This window comes from Equus caballus, chromosome 16 (genome assembly GCF_041296265.1).
Source record: "Equus caballus isolate H_3958 breed thoroughbred chromosome 16, TB-T2T, whole genome shotgun sequence".
NCBI lineage: Eukaryota > Metazoa > Chordata > Mammalia > Perissodactyla > Equidae > Equus > Equus caballus.
The window spans coordinates 49,149,046-49,174,016 of record NC_091699.1 but is presented as its reverse complement, the minus strand read 5'-3'; the positions used below and the strand labels follow the sequence as shown (position 1 = coordinate 49,174,016).

The window sequence follows — 24,971 nt, the reverse complement described above, 5'->3', positions numbered from 1 at the left end:
CCAGGCCATGCTGAGGCAGCATCCCACATGCCCCAACTAGCATGACCCACAACTAAAAATGCACCACTATATACTGGGGGTCTTTGGGGAGAAAAAGGAAAAATAAAATCTTTAAAAAAGAAACAAAAACAAAAACACAAAAAGATTTGGAATTTTCTGTACATCTTTGTTAAATTTCTGAAGTGTTTAGATACAGGCTTTCATTTACCTGTTGTGGTTAGCATTCTTTGAGATCTTTCATCTTCTATGATTTCTGAGAAACCCTCAGTCAATACATCTTCTAACATTTTCTTCCCCTTGCTCCCGTCATTTCATTTCTGCTTCTGAGATTCCTATTTTATGGATATTGACATTTCTACTCCCATTCTCCATACCGTTTTTCTCCTATTATCTTCCACCTCTTTATCCCTTCATAACACCTTCTAGAATTCCTCAACCTGATCTTCCAATCTGTTCATTAAGTCTTCAGTTACATCCACTCTGCTACTCAACCCATCCCCTGAATTCTTTGTTCACAAGTATGTCTCCTTGTTCCTGTTTTGTATACCTATTTCCTCCTCTTCTTGAGGATATTCATTATGCTTATTTCATCTTCTTATGAGGCTTGGAACATGAATGCTGCTCCACCTAGCACAGGCTGTCAATTTGTCACTTTCTTTTTTTCATGACTATATTTGTCATCTTCTCATTATAGTTCCCTGTGAGCTGTTCACCAGGTAAGATCACAGTACTGCTCCATTCACCACACCCCCTTCAAAGAGCTCCCTACATCACCAAGAGGCAAAGCTAGAATCCAGAGTCTCACAAGGGCAACAGGGCCTACCACCTTGTCATGTCTCAGGTCTCATCCCTTCAACCTTCCTGTCATCTTTCCTAGCTCCAGCCACAGCAAATTCCTGCTGGTCTTCAACCAGGCCTGCCTCTGCCTCAGGACTTCTGCAGCTGCTGTCACCTCGACCTTACAATGTTATTCTCCCCATTAAGCACCATACTCACTGCTGATTCCCTCACCTCCTTCATGACTATGTTCAAATGGTACCTCCAAGGCCTCTCCACCGTCCTGTTTAAATCTTCCCCTTCCCAAAGCCTAGCACTCGCTGATTTTCTCCTCTGATTTTTTTCCACAGTGCTTAAAAACCATTGGACGGGGCCAGTCCTGCAGCCGAGTGGTTAAGTTTGCGCGCTCCACTTCGGTGGCCCAGGGTTTCACTGGCTGGGATCCTGGGCGCGGACATGGCACCACTCATCAGGCCACGCTGAGGCAGCATCCCACATGCCACAACTAAAATATACAACTATGTACTCGGGGGATTTGGGGAGAAAAAGCAAAACAAAAAAAAAGATTGGCAACAGCTGTTAGCTCTGGTGCCAATCTTTAAAACAAAAACAAAAACAAAAACCATTGGACATGTGTATTTTTCTTATTTATTTCTGCTCTTTGAGGATACTGTGCTTTGTTTACTGCTGTATCCTCAGCATCTAGAACAGTGTCTAGCACTACTGGTGGAGTGGGGAGGGGAACGTGCTTCAGGAATTCCACCTTGGGCTCCCTAGCCATTGGCCACACTTTACCAGGACACTCTTAACCTTCAGGGAATGTCAGTGAGGCACTGCTCTTTTCCAAAAGCTGTCTCCCTTTACTAGAATCTCTTAGGCCTCAGTGTGTAGAAGGGATAGGGAAAAGCAATGCTGGGAAGAGAAAAAGGCACAAAACAGTCTCCCTTGGCTAGTACACCCAGCCTCTTCTGCTCCAAGCTGCCAACCCTATCTCACAGATTGGAATCCAACTCCCTCTGTCTACCTAAGAGGTTCTCACAGTTTCTATGTTATTTTCCCTCAGTTCTGCAGCAATTCCAGTCCCAAGAAGATAGTTAGCAGCCTAGGCTAGTTGTCACAAATTACCAGAAACTTCGTGGCTTAAAACAACACAAATTTATTATTTTACAGTTTTGGAGGTCAGAAGTTCAAAATGATTCTCACTGTGCCAAAATCAAGATGTGGGTAAAGCTGTGTTCCTTTGTGGTGGCTCTAGAGCCTTCCAGAGGCTGCCCACATTCCCTGGTTCACAGCCAGTCAAGTCTTTCTCACATTTCATCACTCTGACTCTGCTTCTGTCCTCACATCTCCTTCTCTGACTTTCCTGTCTCTCTCTTTCATTTATAAAAACTTTTGTGATATACTGGGCCCACTCAGATAATCCAGGATAATCTCACCATCTCAAGATCCTTAATCACATCTTCAAAGTCCCTTTTGCCATATAACTTAACATATTCATAGGTTCTGAGGATTAGGACATGGACATCTTTAGGGGGGGCATTATTCTGCCTAACACAGCTATTTTCTCATCTCGTCAGGAACTGGGTACCAGGGTTTCCTAAACTAGAGGCCACGGCTAGGCCTCAAGGATGTCTGTAAAACCCTTGAGATTGCTGGCAATATGTTGTGTCTTCTTCCATGTTTCTCAAGAGAGAGCTCATAGTTTTCATGATTCTGGAAGGATGGCTACAAGCCCATCACATAAAACAGTCACTGCCCAAGGCCTCACTGAGGAAAGAGAGCAAAGACCACCACTATCCCTATAACTATCAGAATACAGACACAAATTCCCCGTCTTACACCATAAGAAAAATTCATCACCATTTTATGAACCCTTCTCAGGACACGCATAATTCCACACCACACATAAACATCTCCTGAGACAGAGGTACACAGAGTCCCAGTTTAGTAGTAGATTAATTCCCCCAGCAAGTGACAAGGGCAAGAATGAGTAACAAGCCACTGGGTAAAGAGTGAGGTGGGATCAAACTATTACCTTCAAGTCATACAAGACCCCACGCCTGAGCCCTCTTTTTTCCATCAAAGCCTCTAACTATAGATGGAGAAAATAAAAGCCCTTGACAAAAACAAAGCCATTTCTTGGCAGAGCAGCATTCCCAGATCCTGGCCCGTTCTCCTCTCAAATTCTCAACAAGGAGAGCCTTACTGCCTTGTTCACACACCCAGACAACTGTCACTTAGATGGCAGCCCAACCTGCTGCTTACCAAAGGCCAGGGTTATAAAATCCTGGATATAAAATCAAATATGTTTTTTCATCTGATTCAGAAAAATTTTTTCTTAGCACAAATAATTTACTTTAGGTAATGGTGTCTCTCTTAGACCTGTGTGCCCAACTACAAGAGAGGAAAAGTTCACTTACTTTGACTGAAGGGTCTGCCTTGGCCATGTGCCATCTTCATTTTGGGGCTCAATTACTAGCACCTGAGTGAAAGGGAAACCATATGAGGAATATGCAAAACACCTCACTTCTGACATGCTCAGAACCAGAAGATATCTGGCCACACAGTGTGGGCGGAGATGCCTGTTGGCATGGCCTGGGCCCTCCTACCTGACCCTGGTATAGCCCAGCATCCTGGACAGTGTTGTCCAGCTTGCTCAACTGCTCATAGGTGTTGCTCATGTATTTGTTCCACAGCCGCGTTTCACGCTCTGCAGGAATGTTAAACAGCTTCCGCATCTCCTTCTCAATGGTTGCTGGGAAAAGACAGAAACATCACTCAGGGCTTTTCCCAGATGCAAGGATAAACACAGCCATGGCAAGCAAACACTCATCCTCCTTTTCAGATGGTCACAGGATGCTTTGGATCAAAAGTTCTGACTGACCTCAGCCCCTTGGTGACTCCTAAGTCCAAACATCTTCCATGGGCGTCCTCTTGCACTCACACACCCAGAAACTTTCCCTATGTTTCTCCTTCTCTGATGATGTGGGTCCCATTTATAGCACAGAAGCAACATGAAAAAGTGAGAAAACTTATCTTTGGAATTAAGACAGATGTGGTTTCAAATACCCGCTTTGCCACTTTCTCACTCAAACTTTTGAATGTTACTTTAACCTCTCTGAATCTGCATTTCTTCATCTGTATTACCATATGCCAAATGGGCAGGGACCATGCCCAGTGTTCTATAGAACATGATTCCCAAACTTAGCTCTCCATAAGAATGTTCTGGGGATTACCAGTTCAAAACTGGTAATCACAACCTGAGATTATCTGGGTAGCAATTCTGAAGAGGGAACCCCAGCTTCCCTCCCATCAGCCACAATGCTCTCTGCACTCTCTCACTGGATATCTGGAACCCCAGCCCAGGTACTTACCGATGGTGTCTGCTTTGCTGAAATGGCAACTCAGCACGTTAGTGGGGTCACTATTCTCACAGAGCTTCAGTTCTAGCAAATACACCTCCACCTTGCAGTGCTTGACAAACAGACCATGCTCTACAACCTGTGAACAAGAGGCATGGGTGAAGAAGCAGTAGTTCCACACTGGGGCAGTTTTGGAATCAACATGTCTCATCAGTGACAAAAGGCAGAATCAACATGATAATCAGTTTCCTTAAGTGATCAGGGGATCAGAAGTACAGATTTAAAGCTGCCAGTATCTGTCCTAGGTGTTTAAAAATCTTTTGTCCACTCACTAGGACCAACCAAGAGCACCTCGATGGAACCAGAGATAGAAATGACAGTGCACAACAGGGAAGTCATTGTTCATCTCTAAGTGGGGATCATGACGCTTCCCTTGCAGGCTCTGTCGAATTAGAGGACTAGAGAATATAGTTAAATCCTTTTGCAGAACGCTCACCACATGGCAGCAGAGTGGGCATTAGGGGACGTCTGCAGGAGAATGGCATGCCCCTAACCTTCTGAGCTCTAACCCCTCTCAGGATCCCAGGTTTCAAGCTGGAGAAAGAAGGCAGTCCTGGCCCTGAAGAATGACTCTTAGAAGCATGGCTTCAGGATTGCAATTCTTCCCTACTCTGCTAAGGAGAACTACACACCAGGCAGAGTGAGAAATTTATCCAACTACTATATTTTGGCAGGCACGCAGGCTCCTGTGATTTCCCCTCTGGTAGGACAAGAAAAAAACTCTGGGACTCAACGTAGTAGTCTTCTCATGAGTCCTGTCTACCAGAGGAGTTAACAATCTGGGTTTCTATCCCAGGGCCTACCTTTCCTCAAGAGGCTATTCTCTAGGCTATGAACACTTGCTTTTTGAGATACTCATCAGTGTGGCCCAAGACTCCCAAGCACAGGGGAAAAAACAGTATCAGAAAGGTTGTAAGATAAACAAGAAGCAGTACATTACTGTATGTCCATATGACCCCAAGTGAACTTTCTCTCATAGAGCCTTCCAGAAAGTGCTCTCACGGCACCAGGGGACTCATCCCAAGGCACTGGGCAGCTCTGATGTTTGGAGGCCACTCATTGTAACATCCTGGGTGAGCAGCCTCACTCACCACCACTCACAACCACAATTCCCTAAAGAGAACCAGAAACAAGGCCTCAAATACCTCCATTCAACCACTTAGGGACATCCAGTACCCCAGGAAACCAACACCAGTCAGTGTCCCCCAGGGAGCACTTGCAGACACTGACCAGTGGGTGTGACAATTCATGTACTCACTTTTCTGACGATGGGCTGCTGGCCTTCTACACAGCCATACCAGTTTAGTAACTTATTCCATGCCTCAGTTGGGACCAATACATAGTCCAATTCATCAATTAAATGTTCTTTCAATGTCTGGCTCTCAGGATCTGAGAAAGGAAAACAGCACATAACTCACTGCTCTTCTCCCCAGAAATGTTTGTTTTACATGACTCTTACGTACTTATTTATAGGAATTTAAGTATTTATAGAAACAGGACAGAAAATCCCAAAACTCTGTCACTGGCCATAACACAGCACAGACTTGACTAGTCTTTGCTTTCAGATATGCTTTCTGAACATTTTATGAGGAACTTATATTTCTTCTATAATTGGAAAGAGAAGGTAGGATAAAAGAGAAAAACTCTAGTTTACATTTTCAAAGTGCTTTCAGCTTCCACAATTAAAATAGTTAATTATGAATATTTAACATAATATTCTGTTTAGTGAAACTGCATTAAGGTCAGATATCATCTTCCCCTGAAAGATTTACTAAGAAAGCAGGGCCAGCCCCAGTGGCCTAGTGGTTAAGTTCAGTGCACTCTGCTTTGGTGGCCCAGTTTCAGTTCCCAGGCACAGACTATACCATTCTGTTAGTGGCCATGCTGTGCTGGCAGCCCACATACTAAAAAAAGAGGAAGATTGGCATAGCTGATAGCTCAGGGCAAATCTTCCTCAGGAAAAAAAAAAACCCAATGTGAATATGCTTAATACTACTGAACTGTATACTTAAAAATGGTTAAGATGCTAATTTTATGTTATGTGTATTTTACCATAATTGAAAAATAAAAGGTGGATCCTCCTCATTGATGAGCCAACCACTTTCCACAGCAGCTCTAGCATGATTATTATTATTATTATTATTTTAGAAAGATTAGCCTGAGCTAACTACTGCCAATCCTCCTCCTTTTGCTGAGGAAGACTGGCCCTGAGCTAACACCCATGCCCATCTTCCTCTGCTTTATACATGGGATGCCTACTACAGCATAGCTTTTGCCAAGCAGTGCCATGTCTGCACCTGCGATCCGAACCGGCGAACCCCAGGCAGCTGAGAAGCGGAATGTGCAAATTTAACTGCTCTGCCACCGGGCCAGCCCCTAGCATGATTATTAACACTGAGAGACCACACCCTTTCTGTTTGGCAACAAGATGGTCCAGGGGCAGTATTTATCAGTCTGTATGAGACAAGAGCTTCCAAAAACAACTGACACCTGAACTCCAAACTTTTCTCTGATTTACAAATTAAAACTCATAAAAGTTATCCACTTACTGTCTTACTTGGGGAGAAACACCTTCTTCATTTCTAACACTAAACACTACGCAGATCTGGCCACCTGTACTGTGCCAAACAGCAACCAGAAACCTTCAAATGTGGGAAAGAAACCAACAGCTTTCAGCATCCTCAACCCAAAGTACATCAATCCTACAGGGCTCTTTCCCCTCTGGGGCTGAGTGACAATTTCCCCAAACATGTCATTCTTATGACCCTATAGCAAATGCAGAAGACTTAATTGAATTTTCAATGCAGTCACTATTCTCACTCAAAACTAGATCATTCAAGGGCATCATGCTAAACATCACATAAGGGTTCTAAAATGAGGATTTAGCCTCTGAAAATGTCTTCAACAAAGAGGCAAATAAAGGGGGAAAATAGGAGCACAGCTTGGTCAAAGTGTAGGGGTTCTATCTGATATACAGCAGGAGCAAAGGTGTCAATGAGACAAGGGGTGCTCGAGAGACAACATCAGCAAGGGTATGTTCTACCCTCTCCTTCCTGCACTTTCAAGAGCCCCCTCCAGGCCACTCCATGACCCTCGGTGGAAGGCAGCCAGACTGGGACTGGCAGGTGACTGAGAGCCTAGGAATTAACAGGGACCTCATTCACCAGAGAGAGGTCATTCCTGCACTGTCAGTGTTCCAGGATCTGACTGGAATGCAATTTTCACTTCCCAAGCATACAGCAAATGTTTCAAGCCAAAACCAGGTGACATCAAATCGGGGGACATGCCCTTAGCTGAAGGTCATGCAAAATGACTTCAGAGGGCCCCTCCAGCTCTAGGATTCTCATCACTATTACTATTAAAAGTCAAGAATACACTTTTTCAAAAAAACAGAAGAGAGGGAAAAGGAGAAAGCACAAACATAACACAATGATCCCTTGTGGCAACTTCATGGTATAATGCCTACATCAGGAAACAAAGCATATGACATTGTTTATTATGTTATTTAGATCTACCCTAAAACAATGTCTGCATTGAAGCCTTACTCATTTTTAAAAACACTCAGGTTAGTGATAGGTACTTGGATCAAGCCTCATGCATTGTCTGCCTTTCTGCTGCCCTGATTTTGGGCACAGGCAACAGATCACCTCTGTCCTGTTTGCAAGGGAGTCTAACGTCAGGCAGAATAAAGCCTAGGAAAGGCCAACTGTCATTTCTGCATTTATAGGGGCAAGCCAAACTCAGGTGTGTCATACATCACTTTTTCAATCACTTCTTCCATTGGGAGCTAACTGTAACCATAACTCTACTGACCTTCCACCTCTCCTCACACTACTTCTATGACAAACATAGGCCACCACGGGAATGTTTGATGAATGTTGACAGGTCTACAATTTGCTCCACTGCAAAGGTAACACAAAAAATTCTGGTTCCAAAATTTCAGATTCCAGATGCGACTTCAAAATATTATTTCTTTCCATTCCATATACTAATCTGAAATCTGAAATCTCTAGCAGAACTAATTTAAAAAAAAAAAGATTTAAAATGCTAGAAGCATGCTCTTGTTACAAACAGTTAATTTAGGAAAAAAGCAGCTTAACTTCTATCTGAGGGTCGCAAAGACTTCTGCTATAGACACAAATTGAGGACACTTGTTTCTATCCCCTCACAATTGGAATGCCAGGTTCACACTGTCCGTGTTACAGATAAACATGACCTTAGGTCATCGCCCAGATGGATATTTCAGTTAGAAAAGCAATAGGATACTACACCTGAAAAAAGTCCAGAGTTATCTATCGGGCCGGGAAATAAGCTGTGTTCACCCACGTTGTACATATCCCAGCTGTCAAAGCCCACATACTTCTTCCACTGCTTGAACCACCGGCTGTCAATAAGATACCTAGAGACAGACAAAAATTTACTATACCAGAAAAGCTGAGGTGGTAAGTTTCTGCAGGTGCTCCCTTAATATTTTTTATGGTCTTTCCACTTGGGGAACAAGCAATCCCCACTAAAAAACACACTCACAAAAGCAGGAGCAGGGCTAGGGCCTACATGGCACAGAGAGCCTGGGCCAGAGCAGGCATCCATTAACGAATTGATTGTTGAAAGAATGAATATATGAAAGGAAGGAAATGATTGACTTCAAAATGCTTATTTAAAGGAAGTCTTTCTACAGGCAAAAATCTTGTTTGCTAATGACCAAGTCATTAACTTCATAAGGATCTTTATAGAGGTCCTGGTCCAGGTAGGCAGTTTGGTTACACTGCTCTGCTTGATGCGAATAGCATTAAACTAATTTCATTTCTGAAAATGGGATGATAACATCCCACACTTCAGTTTTCCTTTGAGGACCCAACAAGATATAAAAAAATGTGGGTACATATGTTTGGAAATACATGTACATATACACACACACACATACATGTATATACACACACATACATATATATATATATGATAGTGTCTAGGTATGTTTAGCTTGTCAAAAAGCATTAAGTTGATCTGGTTATATTTTAAAAGTATCACTATGCTGTTTTACAATTAAGACAGAAGGAAAAGGGAAACCTCTGTGGGGAAACAAAGCACAACAATTATATTGGTAAGTCCTTCAAATTTTATAACCAACAAACTTCAGAGGAGATCAGGCAGCTTCCCAGAGGCCACATGAATCTATAAATACACCCAAATCTCTAAAATGCTCTTTTCCCTCCAAGAAAACAAAACCCTCCAAACACTTTCTGTGTGTGATTTTAGTCTATCTCAAACTTCCTCTGCTTCTGCTGAGTATTCTTCATACATCACTCCTATGCCGGATAACTTCTAAAAGTACTTCTGCTTACCCCGCCTTTCACAGCTTGGCCAGCTCAGGAACACCGTAAGGCCACATCTGAATTCCTCTTAACCCCAACCTCTCTCTTCGCTGCTCATTCCTCTGTCATTTTAAGTGGCCTTATCATGGTTTCTTTAAGAGGGACGCTCAATCATGTTCAATGCAAAGCCAAGCCTCAGTTTTCTACTTCCACACAATAACACCACCCGCGAATCTCTTCACTATTGGAAATACTGTCCCTTCCCTAAACAATTTATTAAGAAAGCTCTTGTCTCAGACTTGCTTTTCCAAACCCTAGACTTTTAATCTTCTTTTTATCTGGGCTGTAGGCTACCCTCCTCTTCCAATTCGAAACGCTGCTGCAAAATTATTTTGACATTTGCTACCAAAATAACCTGAGGCTTTCAGATATCTGTTCGGCAGTTTACAAGTTACAAAATATGTATTTCTAATCTTCGTCTTAACCCACTGAGGACGGAGGGCCAAATATTGCTACTCCGGTTTTAACAGTAAGGAACCGGGGTCCGTGAGGTGTTGACGCCTTTACCCAAGGTCACACAGCGAGTCCTCGGAGTAAAGGGCTCTTCCCATCCTGAAGGTCCCCGTGAGCATTCCCCTTTTCTTCATCCTGCGGCCTTGTCCCCGCCGGGTCCGCCTCCTGGGGCTCCGTAAGGACCGGGACGACCCTCAGCTCCGCCCACCCTTCCCCAGAGACGATCCTCGGGTCCTTCTCCTGAGGGGTGGGGGTCAGGGTCACTAACTCTCTCAGGGTCACTAACATCGCCTCTGGCCGGTTCCCACCCAAGGCGATAAAGGCGGGCCTGAGAGCCAGAGCTCCGGCCCCCGGCCTCTGCGGCGGAAAAACGGGCTCGGCGCTCACCACTGCGCCCCTCGTTGGAGCGTGGTCCTCATCAAGGCCCCGAGCTCGGATTTCTGGGTCTCTGCATCCGGTCGCTCACAGCAGCCTCCGCCTTCCGCCATCTCGTCCACTGCCCCGGCCTAGCCGGCCCGGACGTCCGCCTGGCGCACGGCGTGCTGGGGGCCGCGCCCATCCACGCACGCACGCACGCACGCGCGTGAGCGCGCCCAAGCCCACCCCTTCGCGGGCTTGAGTGCCTGCCCCGCGCTGCTTTCTATCTTCTCTGCTTGGGCGGCGCCCCTATTCCTCCGGTACGCGGGGGACCAGGGAGGGAGCCGGAAGAGGTGGTAGACGCCGGAGAGGGAGCCGCTGCTCCTCCAGTCCTAAAGGCCGCTCCGCGGCGTGGCCATCTGGTAGCCCGCGACCCTCTGGCACTCCGTCCTGGCCTGCGGGGTTATTCTGGTCTTAAATAAACGCAGCAACCGGTGCGAGAAGCCCTGGAACTCTATTTTCTTGTCATTCCTGCCATTCTGCTTTCAGCAGAGACCTTAGGCGAGTCCTTAACTGCACAAAAGCGGGATCGGTATTCCTGTCCTGGAGGCCCTACAGGGATTTTGGTGAGTGCCTGGTGCAGCAGCGCCTTGGGACCGGGACTCGACGGTGTGGTCTAGTCGTTAACAACGTCCCAAACAGTCCACGCCAGAATCACCTGGCCCACGGCAGAATTCCACAAGCCCTCCCCCACTGCTGAGCTAGGTACTTGCGTTGTCAGGGAGACAAGCAGCTGCAGAGTGTCAACGTAACGTGGGAAGGAGAGGTCCAGGTGTGTTCTCCATATAAAAGGTGCCTAGGAGTCTTAATTTGTTACTGCAACAAGGTACAATGTCCTGAACACTGTGTGTTTTCCTCTTAACCCTGCATACAAAAAATACAGCTCTCCTCTGGAGTGGGTAGTAAGCCCACAGCAACGACGATGCCAGGCAGCCGGTCTGCATGAGTCTCCATTCACTTGTCTAGCAGTTCTTGCTCTCAGAGAAAAGTAAGATAAATAAGACCCAATACCTGCACTTACACAGTCTAACAGAGGACAAGAAATCTTCCACAAATAACCCCAGTGCCAAGCAGTGTGTGGTAAGTGCCATTGAATATGAACCAAAGACTGGGCCTGGAGCTGTCAAAGGGAGCCTTTGACTTGCGTAGCATTTGAATGTGGTCTTGAAGAAAGCATAGAAATGATGGTGCCTGTTACAGGAGGGGAGACTAGAGTTTCTCGAACAAGCAGGGCAGGATCAAAGAGCGTTAGGCCAACTGAGCTGGGCACAGAGTACTGAAAGAGCCTGAGATCTAAAGCTAGACAGGAGGCCGGAGGGGCCCCATGTCCTGCCTTAAATGGCCCACAGATATTGTAGGAGATTTTGGAGCAGAGACAAAATGGCTGAGGGTGCATTACACCAAAAATGGTGCAGCCCAGAAACCTATTAGTAACATTTCACTGGAGGGGTAGCTATGAGGGAGGAGAGGAGAAACACACGAGCCATGTTCAATGTTAGGGGTGGAGGAGGGAGAGCTGGCCTGGTGAAGGTGTGGTAGGTCATCTGAACAGATTTACTATTTTTATGTTGGGTTTTGGCTAATTTAAATTAATTTGCACTCCCTGGAACATCTATCATGCATCATCTGGTAACAGATGCCTCCTGGCAGTTGTGTAGATAGCAGGGGAAAATAAATTTGGAATTGAAACTGCCTTGAATAACCATGTATCAATTAATCCCCTGCAGATAAGGTACAGCATTCAATAATTCTACATCTACGGAGCCAACCCTGACAAGTGCCCTTCTGTGAAAGTTCTTTGAAATTGTTAAAAATGTTATCAAATGAGACGAATGGATAAAGAAGATGTGGTACATATATACAATGGAATACTACTCAGCTGCAAAACAGAACAAAATCATTCCATTTGCAATAACATGGATGGACCTTGAGAGAATTAAGTGAAATAAGCCAGCAAGAGAAAGATAATCTGTGTATGACTCCACTCATATGAGGAATTTAAAACTATGGACCAAGAACAGTTTAGTGGATACCAGGGGAAAGGTGGGGTGGGGAGTGGGCACAAAGGGTGAAGTGGTGCACCTACAACATGACTGACAAACATTAATGCACAATTGAAATTTCACAAGATTGTAACCTATCAATAACTCAATAAAAAAAAACTGGAAAAAAAAATGTTATCAAATGAGAAACACTACCTTTAGTCCTGTTATTTATGGAAAACGAAAGTTGGGTTACCGACATTACTTCAGAACCTACATTAGAGGGTGTCTGCTTCCCTCTTCTTTTTTTAGCAGTTTCTTCTCTACCATTTATGGCATGGGTCAGTCTTAAGGAAGCAGAAGTAGGACAAGTACTCAGCACCACTAGAAAGAGGGACAAAATCTAATTTTAAAAATGAAAACTTTGGAAAATCTTTTTAAGCCTGGATCTCTTCAGTGCTATTAAATAGCTATAAAAATAGTCTGCCAATTATGGGTAGCTCCTAAAAATTTATATTAAGATTACACAGTGCCAGTAGTTAAAATGCAAGGAATAAAGTGAAACTTTAAAGTCAGAAGATCCTCATTTCCAAAGTTTTAAAACTTTTTTTTTAAATTTTTTTTTTTAAAGATCGGCACCTGAGCTAACAACTCTTGCCAATCTTTTTTTTCTTTCTCCTGCTTTATCTCCCCAAATCCCCCCGGTACATAGTTGTGTATCTTAGTTGCACATCCTTCTAGTTGTGTCATGTGGGATGCCGCCTCAGCATGGCCTAATGAGTGGTGCCATGTCTGCACCCAGGATCTGAACCAGTGAAACCCTGGGCCGCTGCAGTGGAGTGCGCAGACTTAACCGCTCGGCCACGGGGCCGGCCCCTAAAACTTTTTTTAAATATTTTTAATATTTTTATTTTTTATTTTTGAGGAAGATTAGCCCTGAGCAAACATCTGCTACCAATCCTCTTTTTGCTGAAGAAGACTGGCCCTGAGCTGACATCCGTGCCCATCTTCCTCTACTTTATATGTGGGACGCCTACCACAGCATGGCTTGCCAAGCAGTGCCATGTCCACACCCAGGATCTGAACCGGCGAACCCCGGGCTGATGAAGTGGAACGTGTGAACTTAACTGCTGCGACACCGGACCAGCCTGCTTAAAACTTTTTTAGTGAGTTTGATTAAAATGTTAAAAATTGATAACTGGGAACAATGATCTTCCTGTGTGTTCCCACTATTGTGGGAGTGACCTGTGGATTTGGGAGGAAATGAATTGAGTGATTCAGCTCAGGAGATGTTCTGGCCCCAGGGCTGTGTTCTCTGTTTGGCCATTTACCCTAGGGAGAGGTGCAGGCTTAGTAGGACACTCACTTGGCCCCATAACCAAACCCCACAACTGAATAACCCACCCATTGCCATGGGAGTTTGGGCCAGAAGAATAGGAAAGAAAGCAGGAAGGGAGCTAAAGGGAACGGGCCTGGCTGTTTGGTCACATACTATTTGATCTTGGACTGTGGTGATCTAACTGAGGGTTTGTAACGCCTGGGTGTGTGAACTTCAAGCTTTATTTTGTTGCAAGTCATAAAATTCTGACCTTGACTGGCACTATGGCTTGCTCTCCACCTAGCTGGAGTTGGCCTTCCCATGTCACCCTTTGTCCACACTTGGCCAGCAGTCACAGAGCACATGTGGCAGTAGTCACAAATATTGGGCACCTTGTGATTAAAGGTGGCATCAGGAGAGAAATATTTTTGTTTTCTTTGTGCCTGTGCTTCCTTAACCTGCCCAGGGGACTGTGAAAAAATAAAAAGCTCTAGAAGTACATTTTAGAAGTATTAAACATCTTATCAGTGACATTATAACCTCTGTTATATAAGGATTAGGTTACTGAGGAAGGTGACAAAGGCAAAAACCTGAACCACTCTCACAGAGGGAAAGTGGGATCACCTTTCCTATGTTGGAAACTCATGCTGTTTGCTCAGATTCTGTTCTGGTTATGCCACTGTTGGTGGCCAGCCCTGCCCAGATGGGGAGTGTGGCACCCTGCACCCAGTTGTGGCCAGTGCCTTCTCTTCCTCCTCTAATTCTGTTACCATCAATGTCTTAACCATAAACAGGTATTTAGATGTTAATTGTGTGTGTGCCATTTGCACAGAGCAGATTCTCAGTAAGCATTTCTTGGATGAATTAATGAAAGAATTATCCAGATATTAATGGCTTTTTCATTTGACTAATAATCTGTTAGATGCTTACAGTCCCCACCCTCCAGGGGTTCACAGCCAATGTGATTGGGGAAGATGTTTTCACATGTAATTATAGTGTCATGTGTTGTGTGATAAAAGTGCTACAGGAACATGGAAGGTGATGTTGCAGACACTTTGTTGGGAAAGAAACTTAAGCAACTGGTGTAGGGAGCAAAGGCATGCTTTGCTTAACATTCTCTTTGGCCTGCCTCTGGGGATGCGTGATGAGTCTGCAAAGGTATGCTCAGGGAACCAGGGCTTCTTTAGATTCACACACACACACGTACACAGGCATAGTCACATGCTGGGGTCAGAGGAGGCTGGGGTAACAAGTGCTTTCTCTGCAGGGAGACTCACATCCTCTCCACTTGCCTTCCTGAGGAGCCAGGTGGCTTGCAGGACTGTAGGAAACCATCCACAGTGGTCTGCACATGCCCCTGGATACTGCTCGGACTCTAGGCATTTGGATAAAATGGGTCTGTTTTGTGGTGTCCTCCCCTGGCCTTGCTGGCCACCGCTTACAGTAGACCTGGGTGGGGTGATGGGGGTGGAGCTTCTGTCTGCAGAATGAATGATGGAAAGGCTGCTGGGCCCCTGCCCAGCACACCACCGTCATGTCATGTCAATCTCAATGCTTCTCGATGCAACTAACAGAATACCCACCAGCAAGTGTCCTACCTAGATGGTGATTTTTGTTTTCTCACATGACAAATCTGGAGTTGAGTTCTTGGGGAGGTCAAAGCTGAAGCACGTCAGGGCTCAGAGTTTGCTTCTGTTACCCCTAGGGCCAGGGCCCATGAGACCTCACTCCTTGGGCAAGAACCTCTCTTATCTGTGCTTGTAGCTCCCAATCCAGCAGTACCTGATGCGAGGCACATGTCTAGTAACTTGTTAACCAGCTGGAGCTGGGCTTTATCTTAGTGCCAGCCCAGATATGCACACCTCCTTGTGTGAAAGCATGCTCTTCCAGTCTCTTTGGTGATTGTAACATCAAAAACCTGCTAAATTCAGGGTACTCTGACAGGGATCCCTGCCCATTCTTTACGAATCCATGCTGTGTTCTCTTGGGGAAATCTTTAGCTAGTATTTTTTATTCAGTATTACACAAAAGTTAAAACTTGCAAGATTTATTTGGCTCATCAGTCCAGGAATGCTGCTCTGAAAATAAAGTTGCTTTAAATGTTGTTTGTGGACCTACATAGAGACAGAATAGGGAAGTCATCTGATAAAGGGCTAATTGCATAAGAAGTGCCTGACCAAATTTTATCAGATTTTTTTTCAGCTTCACTGAGGTGTAATTGACAAATAAAATTGTAAAATATTTGAAGTGTACATCATAGTGATTTGATATAGGTATACATAATTTTATCAGATTTAATGTTTGAAAAAAACAAAAGGAAAAAAACATCATTTCTGGAAGTACTAAAATGGAAGCTTCTGGACCTAGTTGACTAACAGCAGGGCCCATCCCTTTCACAGAAGGCCTGTGGCCTAAATACTGCTGCCTGCTCCCAGATCAAGCAATGTCCTGCAGCCACTTCTTCCAAAGGCTAGGGCCTCAGGCAGGCTCACTGGGATTCTTTTGCTTTTACTTGTTCATTTGAGCTGCTGATACACAATGGGGTGTGGTGGGGTGCGTGTAGGTCAGAGCCAATAGCAGTTACATGGTTGAGTGATAAAGAATGTGTATGTGTGGGAGCGTTGTGTTTGTGTGTGTGTTTGTATGTTTTGGGGGAAGATGCCCAGTTTCTTGGGGAGGAAGATAATTTGTTAACTGGCTTTATTCTGAGTCTTCCTGAAGAAGAGAGAGTTGGAAAAGACTTTCAGTTAAGGGAAGCAGGCAGCTTGAAGTCTGAGAAGGAATATTCGCCAGCCAGAATCAGCCACATTGCGAACTCAGAAGTTCCCTTCCCTGGCAGCCAGAGGCATAAACTGAGAGGAAAAAAGAGTGGGTGAGGAGGGGTGAGTCATTAGGCAGCCTGAGGGGACAAAGTTGGAGTCAGTTTGGAAAGCCTTGGGTTCTTATCCTGGAGCCTAACCAAAGTGTGTCCTGGGGCACACTGACCCTTAATAGGAAAGAGGAGTTGAAGCAGGAAGTCTCTCCTCATGGGTTCAACTGTAGGTCACTGAGTAGAACTCTAAGTCACCAGACTTTCCAAATGAGCATCTCTAGAGGTAGGCCGTGGAACATAGGTTTGAACAAGCACCCAGGTGATTCCTGGGCACTATATGTTTAGCTCCTAGAACAGGACCTACTACATCTCTGGCACTTGGCTATCTGGCTTCAGCTCCAGCTGTCCCCCTGAAACCGCACTTGCTGAGGAATATTCAATCCACAAGCACTTGTCCCATCTAACCATTCTGTATGAATGTCCCTTCCCTCAGCTCCTTGACTCCATCGTTGTTCCTTTCAGCTGTGCCTCTCTGCCATCTGACCCAGTAGGATTGTGAATCCACAGGCTTCAGGCCTAGGTCCCCTGATCTTTTTCCTGCCACTCTTCCCAGGTGACCTTATTCTCTCCAATGGCTACTTACTCCCGCCTTGGCTAGACCTTTGTCTCCAACCCACACTCCTTTTCTGAGCTTCTTGTAACCACCTGCTCCAGATATCTTCATCTGGATGTACCATATCTGAACCTGAACACATCCCCTTCTCCCCAAACCTGCTCCCACTTGTGTTGTCCAACTGTCAATGATGCCACCTTCCCACCTCAGGCCCTGGAACACTGTAACCTCTGTCTGTCCACCCTCCATCAGCTTGTTCCTTGGGTAACTGCTTCTTGACTCCTCTTCAGCTTCAGTCACTACCTCCAGGAGGCAAGCAGGATCCTCCCTACTGGGCCAGGCCCTCTTATTTATTATCAAGGTACCCTGTACTACCTCACAGAACTAAACATGCTTTTAGTAATTATATATTCTTTCTGCCTTCCTGAGGACTGTATCCCTGTCACCCAGCAGAGCACATGGCACAGGACTGAATGATGACCACTACAGTAAGGGAGCAAGGGGCTTTTAGGGAAGAGATGTGGGATTTTAGGAGGTCACAGATGGCCTGGGGTATACCCAGATATACCCAGATGTATAGGTTGCTATTCTCCATCCCAGGAGTCAGATTTGGAGTCTACAAATGATCGTCAAAAAGCCCTGGCCCTGTTTGAATGGAAAATTTTTCTCTTTATATTAATTGACAAACATTTGCTGATATATGTCATATGCCAGGCTCTGTGGGCCCTGAGGAGATGGACAGCTGCAGTCCACCTCCTAGACTCTTACCCTCTGGGGAAGCCGACGAGATGCAATCAAGACTCTTGAGTTCTGGGCCAGACCCATGGCCGAGTGGTTAAGTTTGGGCATTCTGCTTCGGCAGCCCAGGGTTTCACAGGTTCAGATCCTGGGCATGGACCTAGCACCACTCATCAAGCCATGCTGAGGCGGCGTCCCACGTGGCAGAGCCAGAAGGACCTACAACTAGAATATACAACTACGTACTGGGGAGCTTTGGGGAGAAGGAAAAAAAAGTTCTCAGAGCACAGGTAGGGTGGAGTCTGGTGGGGTCCAAAGGGGAAAGACAGCTCTGCCTTGATCACCTCAGAAGGGACTAAAGCACTGAGGTGGAAAGGACTTGTAGCCAGAGGGAGGTGGGCCTGTGCATAAGTTCTGATGATGGAGAGGGAGCCAAAACGGGTTCCGAGGGCCCTTCATCCCTTAATGACGTAAAGGCAGACAGAATGGGAGGGCGGAGGCAGCAATGATTCCTGCTTAGGGCTGGGGGAAAAGTTCTTGAGAGTTGGTTAAGACACAGAAGGGACTTGAGCCACCGATTTGAGCATGAATGTTAAAACCCCAGAAGCTCTGGCCCACATTCTGGACTGGATGACACTGCCAACATGTATCTGGGTCCTTGTCTGTCTAAGCAGAAGCTGCATCCAAGCCCTGCAGAGTCCCTTGTACTGTGATAGGAAGGCTCCAGTTCTGTCTGGAAAGATAATTGACAGCAGGGCCAACAGATAGAGAGGTTGCACCTGAGTCACGCCTGAAAAGCAGCAGCTGGCCGCCAAGATATGCCCCTACCCTGAGCCTGATCGTGCAACTGCTAAGTATGGTTCAGGGCATGGTCAGAAGGGCCAGTTGTATACTCTTCTCACCCTGAATACATGAGTGGCAGCAACCAGTGAGGACAGCATTGGAGGAGATATAAGTGCTGGGTAGGAATATGCAAAGATCTAACAAAGTAATGGGAAAAGAATTTGTAATATTGCTTGAGCTTCCAACTATGTAAAATGGGCTTGTATGGGCTAACACTTGGAGAGGCCGCAGACTCTAGACTCTGAGTGTGAGAGGGAGCTTGTGGTGTTATTTTTTGTGAAGGTCATTTCATGCATAGCAAATACTCAGAAAGGAGAGGCCTGCTCCTGGGGTTAGGCAGTCAGCCCCTGATTTGTCTTCCTCTTTTTAGAATAAGGACTTTCTTTTGTAACAGGGCTTTGGGATGGCCCAACTGCATGTCCTGGCAGAGAGACAGGAGCCAGGCTTTCCACATAGGAAAGAGTGAATTCCATACACTGCAGACACAAGGATAGGAAGTTCTGGCTTGGCTAGCATAAGGGTCAAGGAATGGGGGCTTAAGCTCCCAGACCTGACAATAAGGTTAGTAGAGAAGCTTCTCCAGCTTACACTAACACAGGACACACACCCAGTTCTGCTGACTCCTGGCACTTTATTAGTGAGAAGCCGTGGTCTGGGAGAGATGAGGATGCGATAGACAGGACCAGAGCCCATCTCGGGGGATTCTCCTTAACATCAGGCGTTCCTCATGCATGTTTAGAGGAAACGCCATCATGGATGAAATCCCCAGAGAAAAGCACTGTGACTGCCAAGCAGAGGGGTAGAGGGGGCGCCCTAGGCACAGCTGGGCCCCTGGGTCAGCAGGGCTTCGATGTCGGGCTCAATATCGATGGTTGGAAAGCGGCGGCTGTACCTGCGCACAGGCACACCGTCCGGGCCCACCAGAAACTTCTCGAAGTTCCAGGCGACATCGTTGCGGCACACTGGAGACCAGGTGATGAACTTAGGGTCGGTCATGAGCGCAGTGGCGTCGTCACTGGGGGCAGGCAGAGCCTCCCGCAGGAAGGCGAAGAGCGGGTGCGCCTGCGCACCATTCACCTCGCACTTCTCAAAGAGTGTGAAGTTGGGCTCGAACCCGCCGCCAGGTCGGACGTACTTGAGGGAATTCAGGATCTCTTCGTTCTTGGCGTTCTCCTGCGGGAGGGAAGAGGAGCTGGGACCCGGGGCCGCGAGGAAGGGAAAACTTCTAACCGCAAACAAGGAGTTTTTCGATGAGTCTCCGGGCTGTTGCTCTTCCTGCACAACCCGAGGGCCGACCTGAATCCCAGCCGTGACGAGCACCGGAGGGAAGTGGGCCGCTACGCCGCCTCTTTGCGCCCAGGACATGCAGCTGCTAGGCCCGGGGGACGCCCCGCGGGCGCTCCTAATCCCGGGTGCATGCCCACCCCCGCTCCACCCCTCCCTGCGCACCTGATGCCCGAACTGGTTGCACGGGAAGCCGAGCACGACCAGGCCGCGGGGCCCAAGGCGCCGCTGCAGCTCGTTCATCTGGGTGTAGTCCCGGACCGTTGTGCCTCAGAGCGACGCTACATTCTCAATGAGCAGCACCTTGCCACGCAGGGAGCCCAGGCTCAAGGGCTCCCCGCCGGCCAGCGGGCGCGCAGAGAAGGCGTACACCGAGCGCCGGGCGGCAGCCGCAAGCTGAGCAGCGCACATGGCTTGAGAAAGAAAGACGAACTTCGGACTAGTAGAGTAGAGGACCTCGGCGGCACCTCCTTTCAACAGGCGGGCGATAGGGTCACGTGGTAAGGCACTTTTCCGGTTGCTCCTTCCCTCGGTCCCGCCTCATCCGGCCTCCGCCCACCCTCCGCGGGTGACCTGCCAGGCGGGAGGGTGCGGCCTGGCCGGATGCGGGCACCGCCCAGACCTTGCGGAGCCAGGGGCACGTCTAATCCGGCCCAGGCAGAGCAGCGTCGGCCCTGCGACAGCCGCCTTGGTTACCCCACCCAAGCCCGAGCCCAAGAAGACTCTGGCTTCTTAAAGGTTCTTCAGTTAAATGTTGGGGCGTGGCCCCAGGAGACTGGCCCGCCATAGCAGCAGGCGCTGCTGGTGGCCCTCCTGCCCCATGCCATGTTACTGCTCTTGCAGTATGTTTCCTATTGTTGCCAGGTGCACTGAGTTGTGACTTGTGGTGATGGTGCACTTGGCAGCGGCTGCCAAGGCAAGTTCTCCGTGCGATGAGGCACCGTGGATCTAGGAAGGTTAAGTTGGAAGAAGGTGGGCAATGCTGGTGCAGCCAGGGCTCAGGGCTCCAAAAACCAGCTCTTTTTAAGTCATTTCCCTGCATTCTGGGGCTGCCTGGGATCTGTTAACCGCCAGGTCTCTGGTCTCTTTCCTCCTTTTACACCCGCAGTGCGGCACTGCCCTTACACAGGTTTTCTCCAGGAGACCCTCAGGCCCTGCCCCAGCTTCCTGGCGTGGAGCCCAACAGCATGGAGGGCCCAGTGGACCCAGCTGATTTCAGGCCATCCTCTGTACCAGCCAACTTCATCTGGAGCTCAGGCCTAGAAGTAAAAGACACTGAAAATGGACAGGGAGTAAGAGGAAAACATCACACTCCCGAGATTAGCCCAGAAGAATGCTTGGAGCGCCCCTCATGTACTTGGATGTGACACAAGATAATCGTTTCCACTTTTTTTTTTTGAAGATTAGCCCTGAGCTAACATCTGCCACCAATCCTCCTCTTTTTGCTGAAGAAGACTGGCCCTGAGCTAACATCTGTGCCCATCTTCCTCTACTTTATATGTGGGATGCCTGCCACAGCATAGCTTGCCAAGCGGTGCCATGTTCACACCTGGGATCCCAACCGGTGAACCCCGGGCCACTGAAGTGGAATGTGCGAACTTAACTGCTGCGCCACCGGGCAGGCCCTCATTTCCACATTCTTAGCAAGAGCCAGGTTACTGGGGGTGGTGGGAGTGGGGTGGGGGGATGACAAGATTATTCTGCACCCTGAAGGAACCTTCCAAGGTGCGCTAGCCTGAGTCCATCCTCCCACTCCCAGCCCTGGAGAGAGCAACACAAACACCAGCATACAGGAAGTTTAGAAAACTGCCTTTATTCTATTAGTAGTTGGAAAAATTAACTGGTACAGAAAAAAAGTTTTAGTCAGCTGGAGAGAAGAGAGAAACTGAGGGCCAACCAAGAGAACTGGTGGCTCCTCTGGGGCGGTGGGGGGGAGGGGAACCTGGATACAGTAAGGAGAAAGAGCACTGTGAACTAGAGCCAGACCCTGCAGTCCAGGTGAGGCAGGTTATGCCACCTTCTGAAGTGTCTAAGTGCCTGAGGCATGAAACCAAATTCCTATTTACTTAGCCCAGCTCTGGGGAGGGGGGAACTGGGAATATGAGGGGCCGAAAATGGGTGATATGGCCGTCTTTTATCAGAGAAACTGACAGAACGGGAATTTTAAAAATGAATTTTCCATCTGACTTTATTTTCAAATACACTTCCTTTTTTAAAAAACCAATACACTTTCTGCAGGGATGACAAATAGTATTAGGAAATCCAATTATACAAAAAATACTACATCTAATCTGGGGTAGATATATTTATTTTTGGTAACATACATTAAGTGGCACTAATTACACAGTAACTATAAGGTAACTAACATGAAACCACAGAACTGTAACTTTGCCATAGCTGCTCACGGACTTGGGCCTTTCTGGCTGAGTACATTTTCAAAAAACTGGATGCCCACTCCAGAGCTATGCGATGAAATCTGTTAAGGAGTAAAGCTCTGAAGTGGTGACTCACCAGAGTACCTTGCAGCTGACAGATGACAGTCAGGACATGTTAGTTATAAAGTAGTTACAGCCTAATTCACAAAAGTTACCAACTGTTTCTCTTTCTAGAAAGAAGCAAAAAGTTAAGAAATTCCTTGAATTAGCGCCTGGTGTGTCAGGTGGGATGCAGAGGAGGGCTGTTAGAGCGGTGTCAGAAGGACCCCAGAGGGTCAGGTGGGTTGGACATCATTAATAATCATGGTTGGCTTCTAAATACTCGTAGCAAGATGACTTCTGATTTGTAATCTTAGGTAAATTATAGATAAATGGAAAAGGCCAGTAATCATACACTAAGATTAATAAACAGCACTTCAAAAGTAACCGCATGAGGGCTGTGCTCGCAGCAGGGTTTCACAAGACAAGGCACCCAGATTTTTTCTTCCCACGTCTGGCTTGGAGAGCAGCTCTCGTGGCCATTTCAAAAACCTCCCTCACTCCATCTTTGGTCTTTGCTGAACACTCCATGTACCCAAAAGCACCAATCCTGTTTGCCATATCTCTGCCTTCTTCTGGTTTTACCGGCTCCTAGCAAAGAGAAAAAGAGTGCTTTCAGTTAACAGTGTTACAAACCGTAAATAGGTGTCGAGTTCTCTCAAATTCAGCTAAAAGACTTCTTTTCAAAGCTGCCAAACTCCCAGATTTGAGTTGTCTTATCAAACTCATATGCAGTAACCCCCCAACCCCCAATATAAAGTCCCTATCAAATGAGCTCTTCTCTGGGAGATAAAGAGAAAGAAGGTTGAGGCCAGAACCTCTGGAAGGTTAAGCCCCTGGAGGGTTAAGGAGGGAATTAAGGGCAAAATTACTCAAACTGTCGATACAGGGTAAGCCCTTGGGTCTTCTTATAGTTAGCTTCACAGAGGACTTAATGCTCATGGAAGGAAATAGATCCTGACCTTAACATTCAGACAGAGAAACTTTACTGGGAGAACATGGACTGAAGACCTCAAGGCACTCCTGCAATGGGGAAGTCCTGCCATTGGGTCACCTGGCTTCTCAGAAGCCAAGATGCCACCTCCATCATCACTTTTATAAAGCCATCAAGGCTCTCTCTCTGGACCCCTTGCCCTCAGGATTTCCCAATCCTTCAGCTGCCACCAATTCATCTTTGGCCTCATATATACCAAGGTAGTAAGTGGAGGGGGAAATCAAGAGCTTGTTAAAGTTCCTACATCTGGAGCCTTGACTACTGCTGTGAAGGTCCCTTCTTAGGCAGGCAATCCTTGGGGATATAGCAATACCTCATAGGAGAGCTTCTGCCTCATAGTAGGGAGTCTTAGGGATCCTCTGTGCAGGTGCCAGTGAATCAGGGCTGGATGGACAGAAAGAGGGTTCTGGGACTCTCTCTGAAATAGCCTGGCCTATGAGGATTTCTGCTGGGCTCCCTGAACCTCCAACCTTGGACCCAAGTTCAAGAATGCTAGAGGAAAGCAGAGCCCCGCCCCCAAGACCATGCCTGCTTCATCTTGGCTAGCTCCCGCCTTGTGTGCTCATCATTCCGAAGATCCTTCTTGTTTCCAACCAGGATGATGGGCACGTTGGGACAGAAATGCTTGACTTCAGGAGTCCATTTTTCTGGGATGTTTTCTGAAAGAAGCAAAATGCACATAATTTGGGGATACAAACAATTCTAGCTTGAAGAATCTCCAAGAGCCTTAGTTAAATTGCAAAGAAACTACTTCAGAAGTATGCTGGACATTTAATGGAATTTTACTAGTTTCGAAACTACAGAAAAAGGCAAAATCTAACCCCCTTTCCTTAAGCACAGAATCACCAACTTTTCTCAGTCCCACCAAGGAGCTCAGCTCTTCTGGAGGTGGGCAGGCAAAGGCTCTAGAGGAGCAAAGGATCCAGAACATAGGGTGGCTCTGCGGTGGTGCCACCTATCCCGTGGAAGGAGGCACCCCATGGGCCATCCCTGTCACTGCTGGCAGATGATTCTGACCACAGCTTACAGAAGGAGTCCTCATACAGGGCTGGCCCAGGGTCCATATGTTGTCTCTACACCTTGCTCATAGACCCTGAGCATGACCCCCACCCTGTGAGTTACTGGTATTTCAAATGGCTCAAGTGACTTTTGAAAATACGTGATAACCAGCTGTAGCTTCTTGCCAATACTGTACTAATTTAGAAAGGTTGTATTTACATTGTGGCAGACGTGCGGCCCAGGTTCAACCTCCTACACCTTTTGAGCATCTCATTATCAGGGATGATTTTATAAAATGGGTATAACAGTAATACCTACTTTACATAGGGTTATTTTGAGTCAATGCATACAAAGTACTTAGTACAACATCATTTAAATGGTACTGACTGTAATTTGAGATTGTATTTTAGAAGTAAACTGTTCACTCTGATGGCAAGACAAATTAACAAAAGGCAGGAGTTACTTAGACTATG

The 24,971-nt window shown here is 46.7% G+C and overlaps 3 protein-coding genes and 1 long non-coding RNA gene across 24 annotated transcripts in view; 1 reads left to right on the top strand and 3 right to left on the bottom strand.

Annotated features, from left to right (window-relative positions):
- The window catches only part of USP4 (ubiquitin specific peptidase 4), a 42,778-nt gene extending 32,172 nt beyond the window's left edge, over positions 1-10,606 (bottom strand). For 12 of the 17 annotated variants that reach the window (XR_011426902.1, XR_011426900.1, XR_011426907.1 and 9 more), the window contains exons 1-6: positions 10,412-10,606; positions 8,471-8,598; positions 5,458-5,588; positions 4,152-4,278; positions 3,387-3,532; positions 3,198-3,259 (exon numbers count right to left, since the gene is read on the bottom strand). Coding sequence is in view for 9 of the 17 variants with exons in the window: in XM_001497962.6 (XP_001498012.3) it covers positions 3,198-3,259; positions 3,387-3,532; positions 4,152-4,278; positions 5,458-5,588; positions 8,471-8,598; positions 10,412-10,512 (695 nt within the window). In the remaining 8 variants the exon portion in view is untranslated. Of the gene's footprint in view, positions 1-3,197; positions 3,260-3,386; positions 3,533-4,151; positions 4,279-5,134; positions 5,313-5,457; positions 5,589-6,748; positions 6,837-8,470; positions 8,599-10,411 lie in introns of those variants that run through there. The other 5 variants (XM_014731681.3, XM_070237614.1, XM_023620436.2 and 2 more) reach the window with 5 other exon arrangements.
- A 21-nt stretch (positions 10,607-10,627) lies between these two features.
- LOC102148250 (uncharacterized) lies at positions 10,628-12,638 on the top strand. 2 transcript variants are annotated; one of them, XR_001378570.3, is made up of 3 exons: positions 10,628-11,213; positions 11,325-11,521; positions 12,169-12,638. It is a non-coding gene; the product is annotated as an uncharacterized lncRNA (long non-coding RNA). The 2 variants fall into 2 exon arrangements; XR_288539.4 differs by having other exon boundaries at positions 10,868-11,007.
- A 6,720-nt stretch (positions 12,639-19,358) lies between these two features.
- Positions 19,359-20,445, bottom strand: GPX1 (glutathione peroxidase 1). Its single transcript, NM_001166479.1, has 2 exons — positions 20,197-20,445; positions 19,359-19,920 (listed from the first exon to the last, which is right to left on the bottom strand). Exons 1-2 carry the CDS (start codon positions 20,440-20,442, stop codon positions 19,561-19,563), a joined length of 606 nt encoding a protein of 201 aa, NP_001159951.1. The 5' UTR covers positions 20,443-20,445; the 3' UTR covers positions 19,359-19,560.
- Positions 20,446-21,828: 1,383 nt separating this feature from the next.
- Positions 21,829-24,971, bottom strand: part of RHOA (ras homolog family member A) — a 55,647-nt gene continuing 52,504 nt past the window's right edge. For all 4 annotated transcript variants that reach the window (XM_023619803.2, XM_023619805.2, XM_023619804.2 and 1 more), the window contains 2 exons: positions 24,028-24,158; positions 21,829-23,096 (listed from right to left, as the gene is read on the bottom strand). In XM_023619803.2, the coding sequence (XP_023475571.1) occupies positions 22,923-23,096; positions 24,028-24,158 (305 nt within the window). In that variant the 3' untranslated portion in view covers positions 21,829-22,922. The remainder of the gene's footprint in view (positions 23,097-24,027; positions 24,159-24,971) is intronic.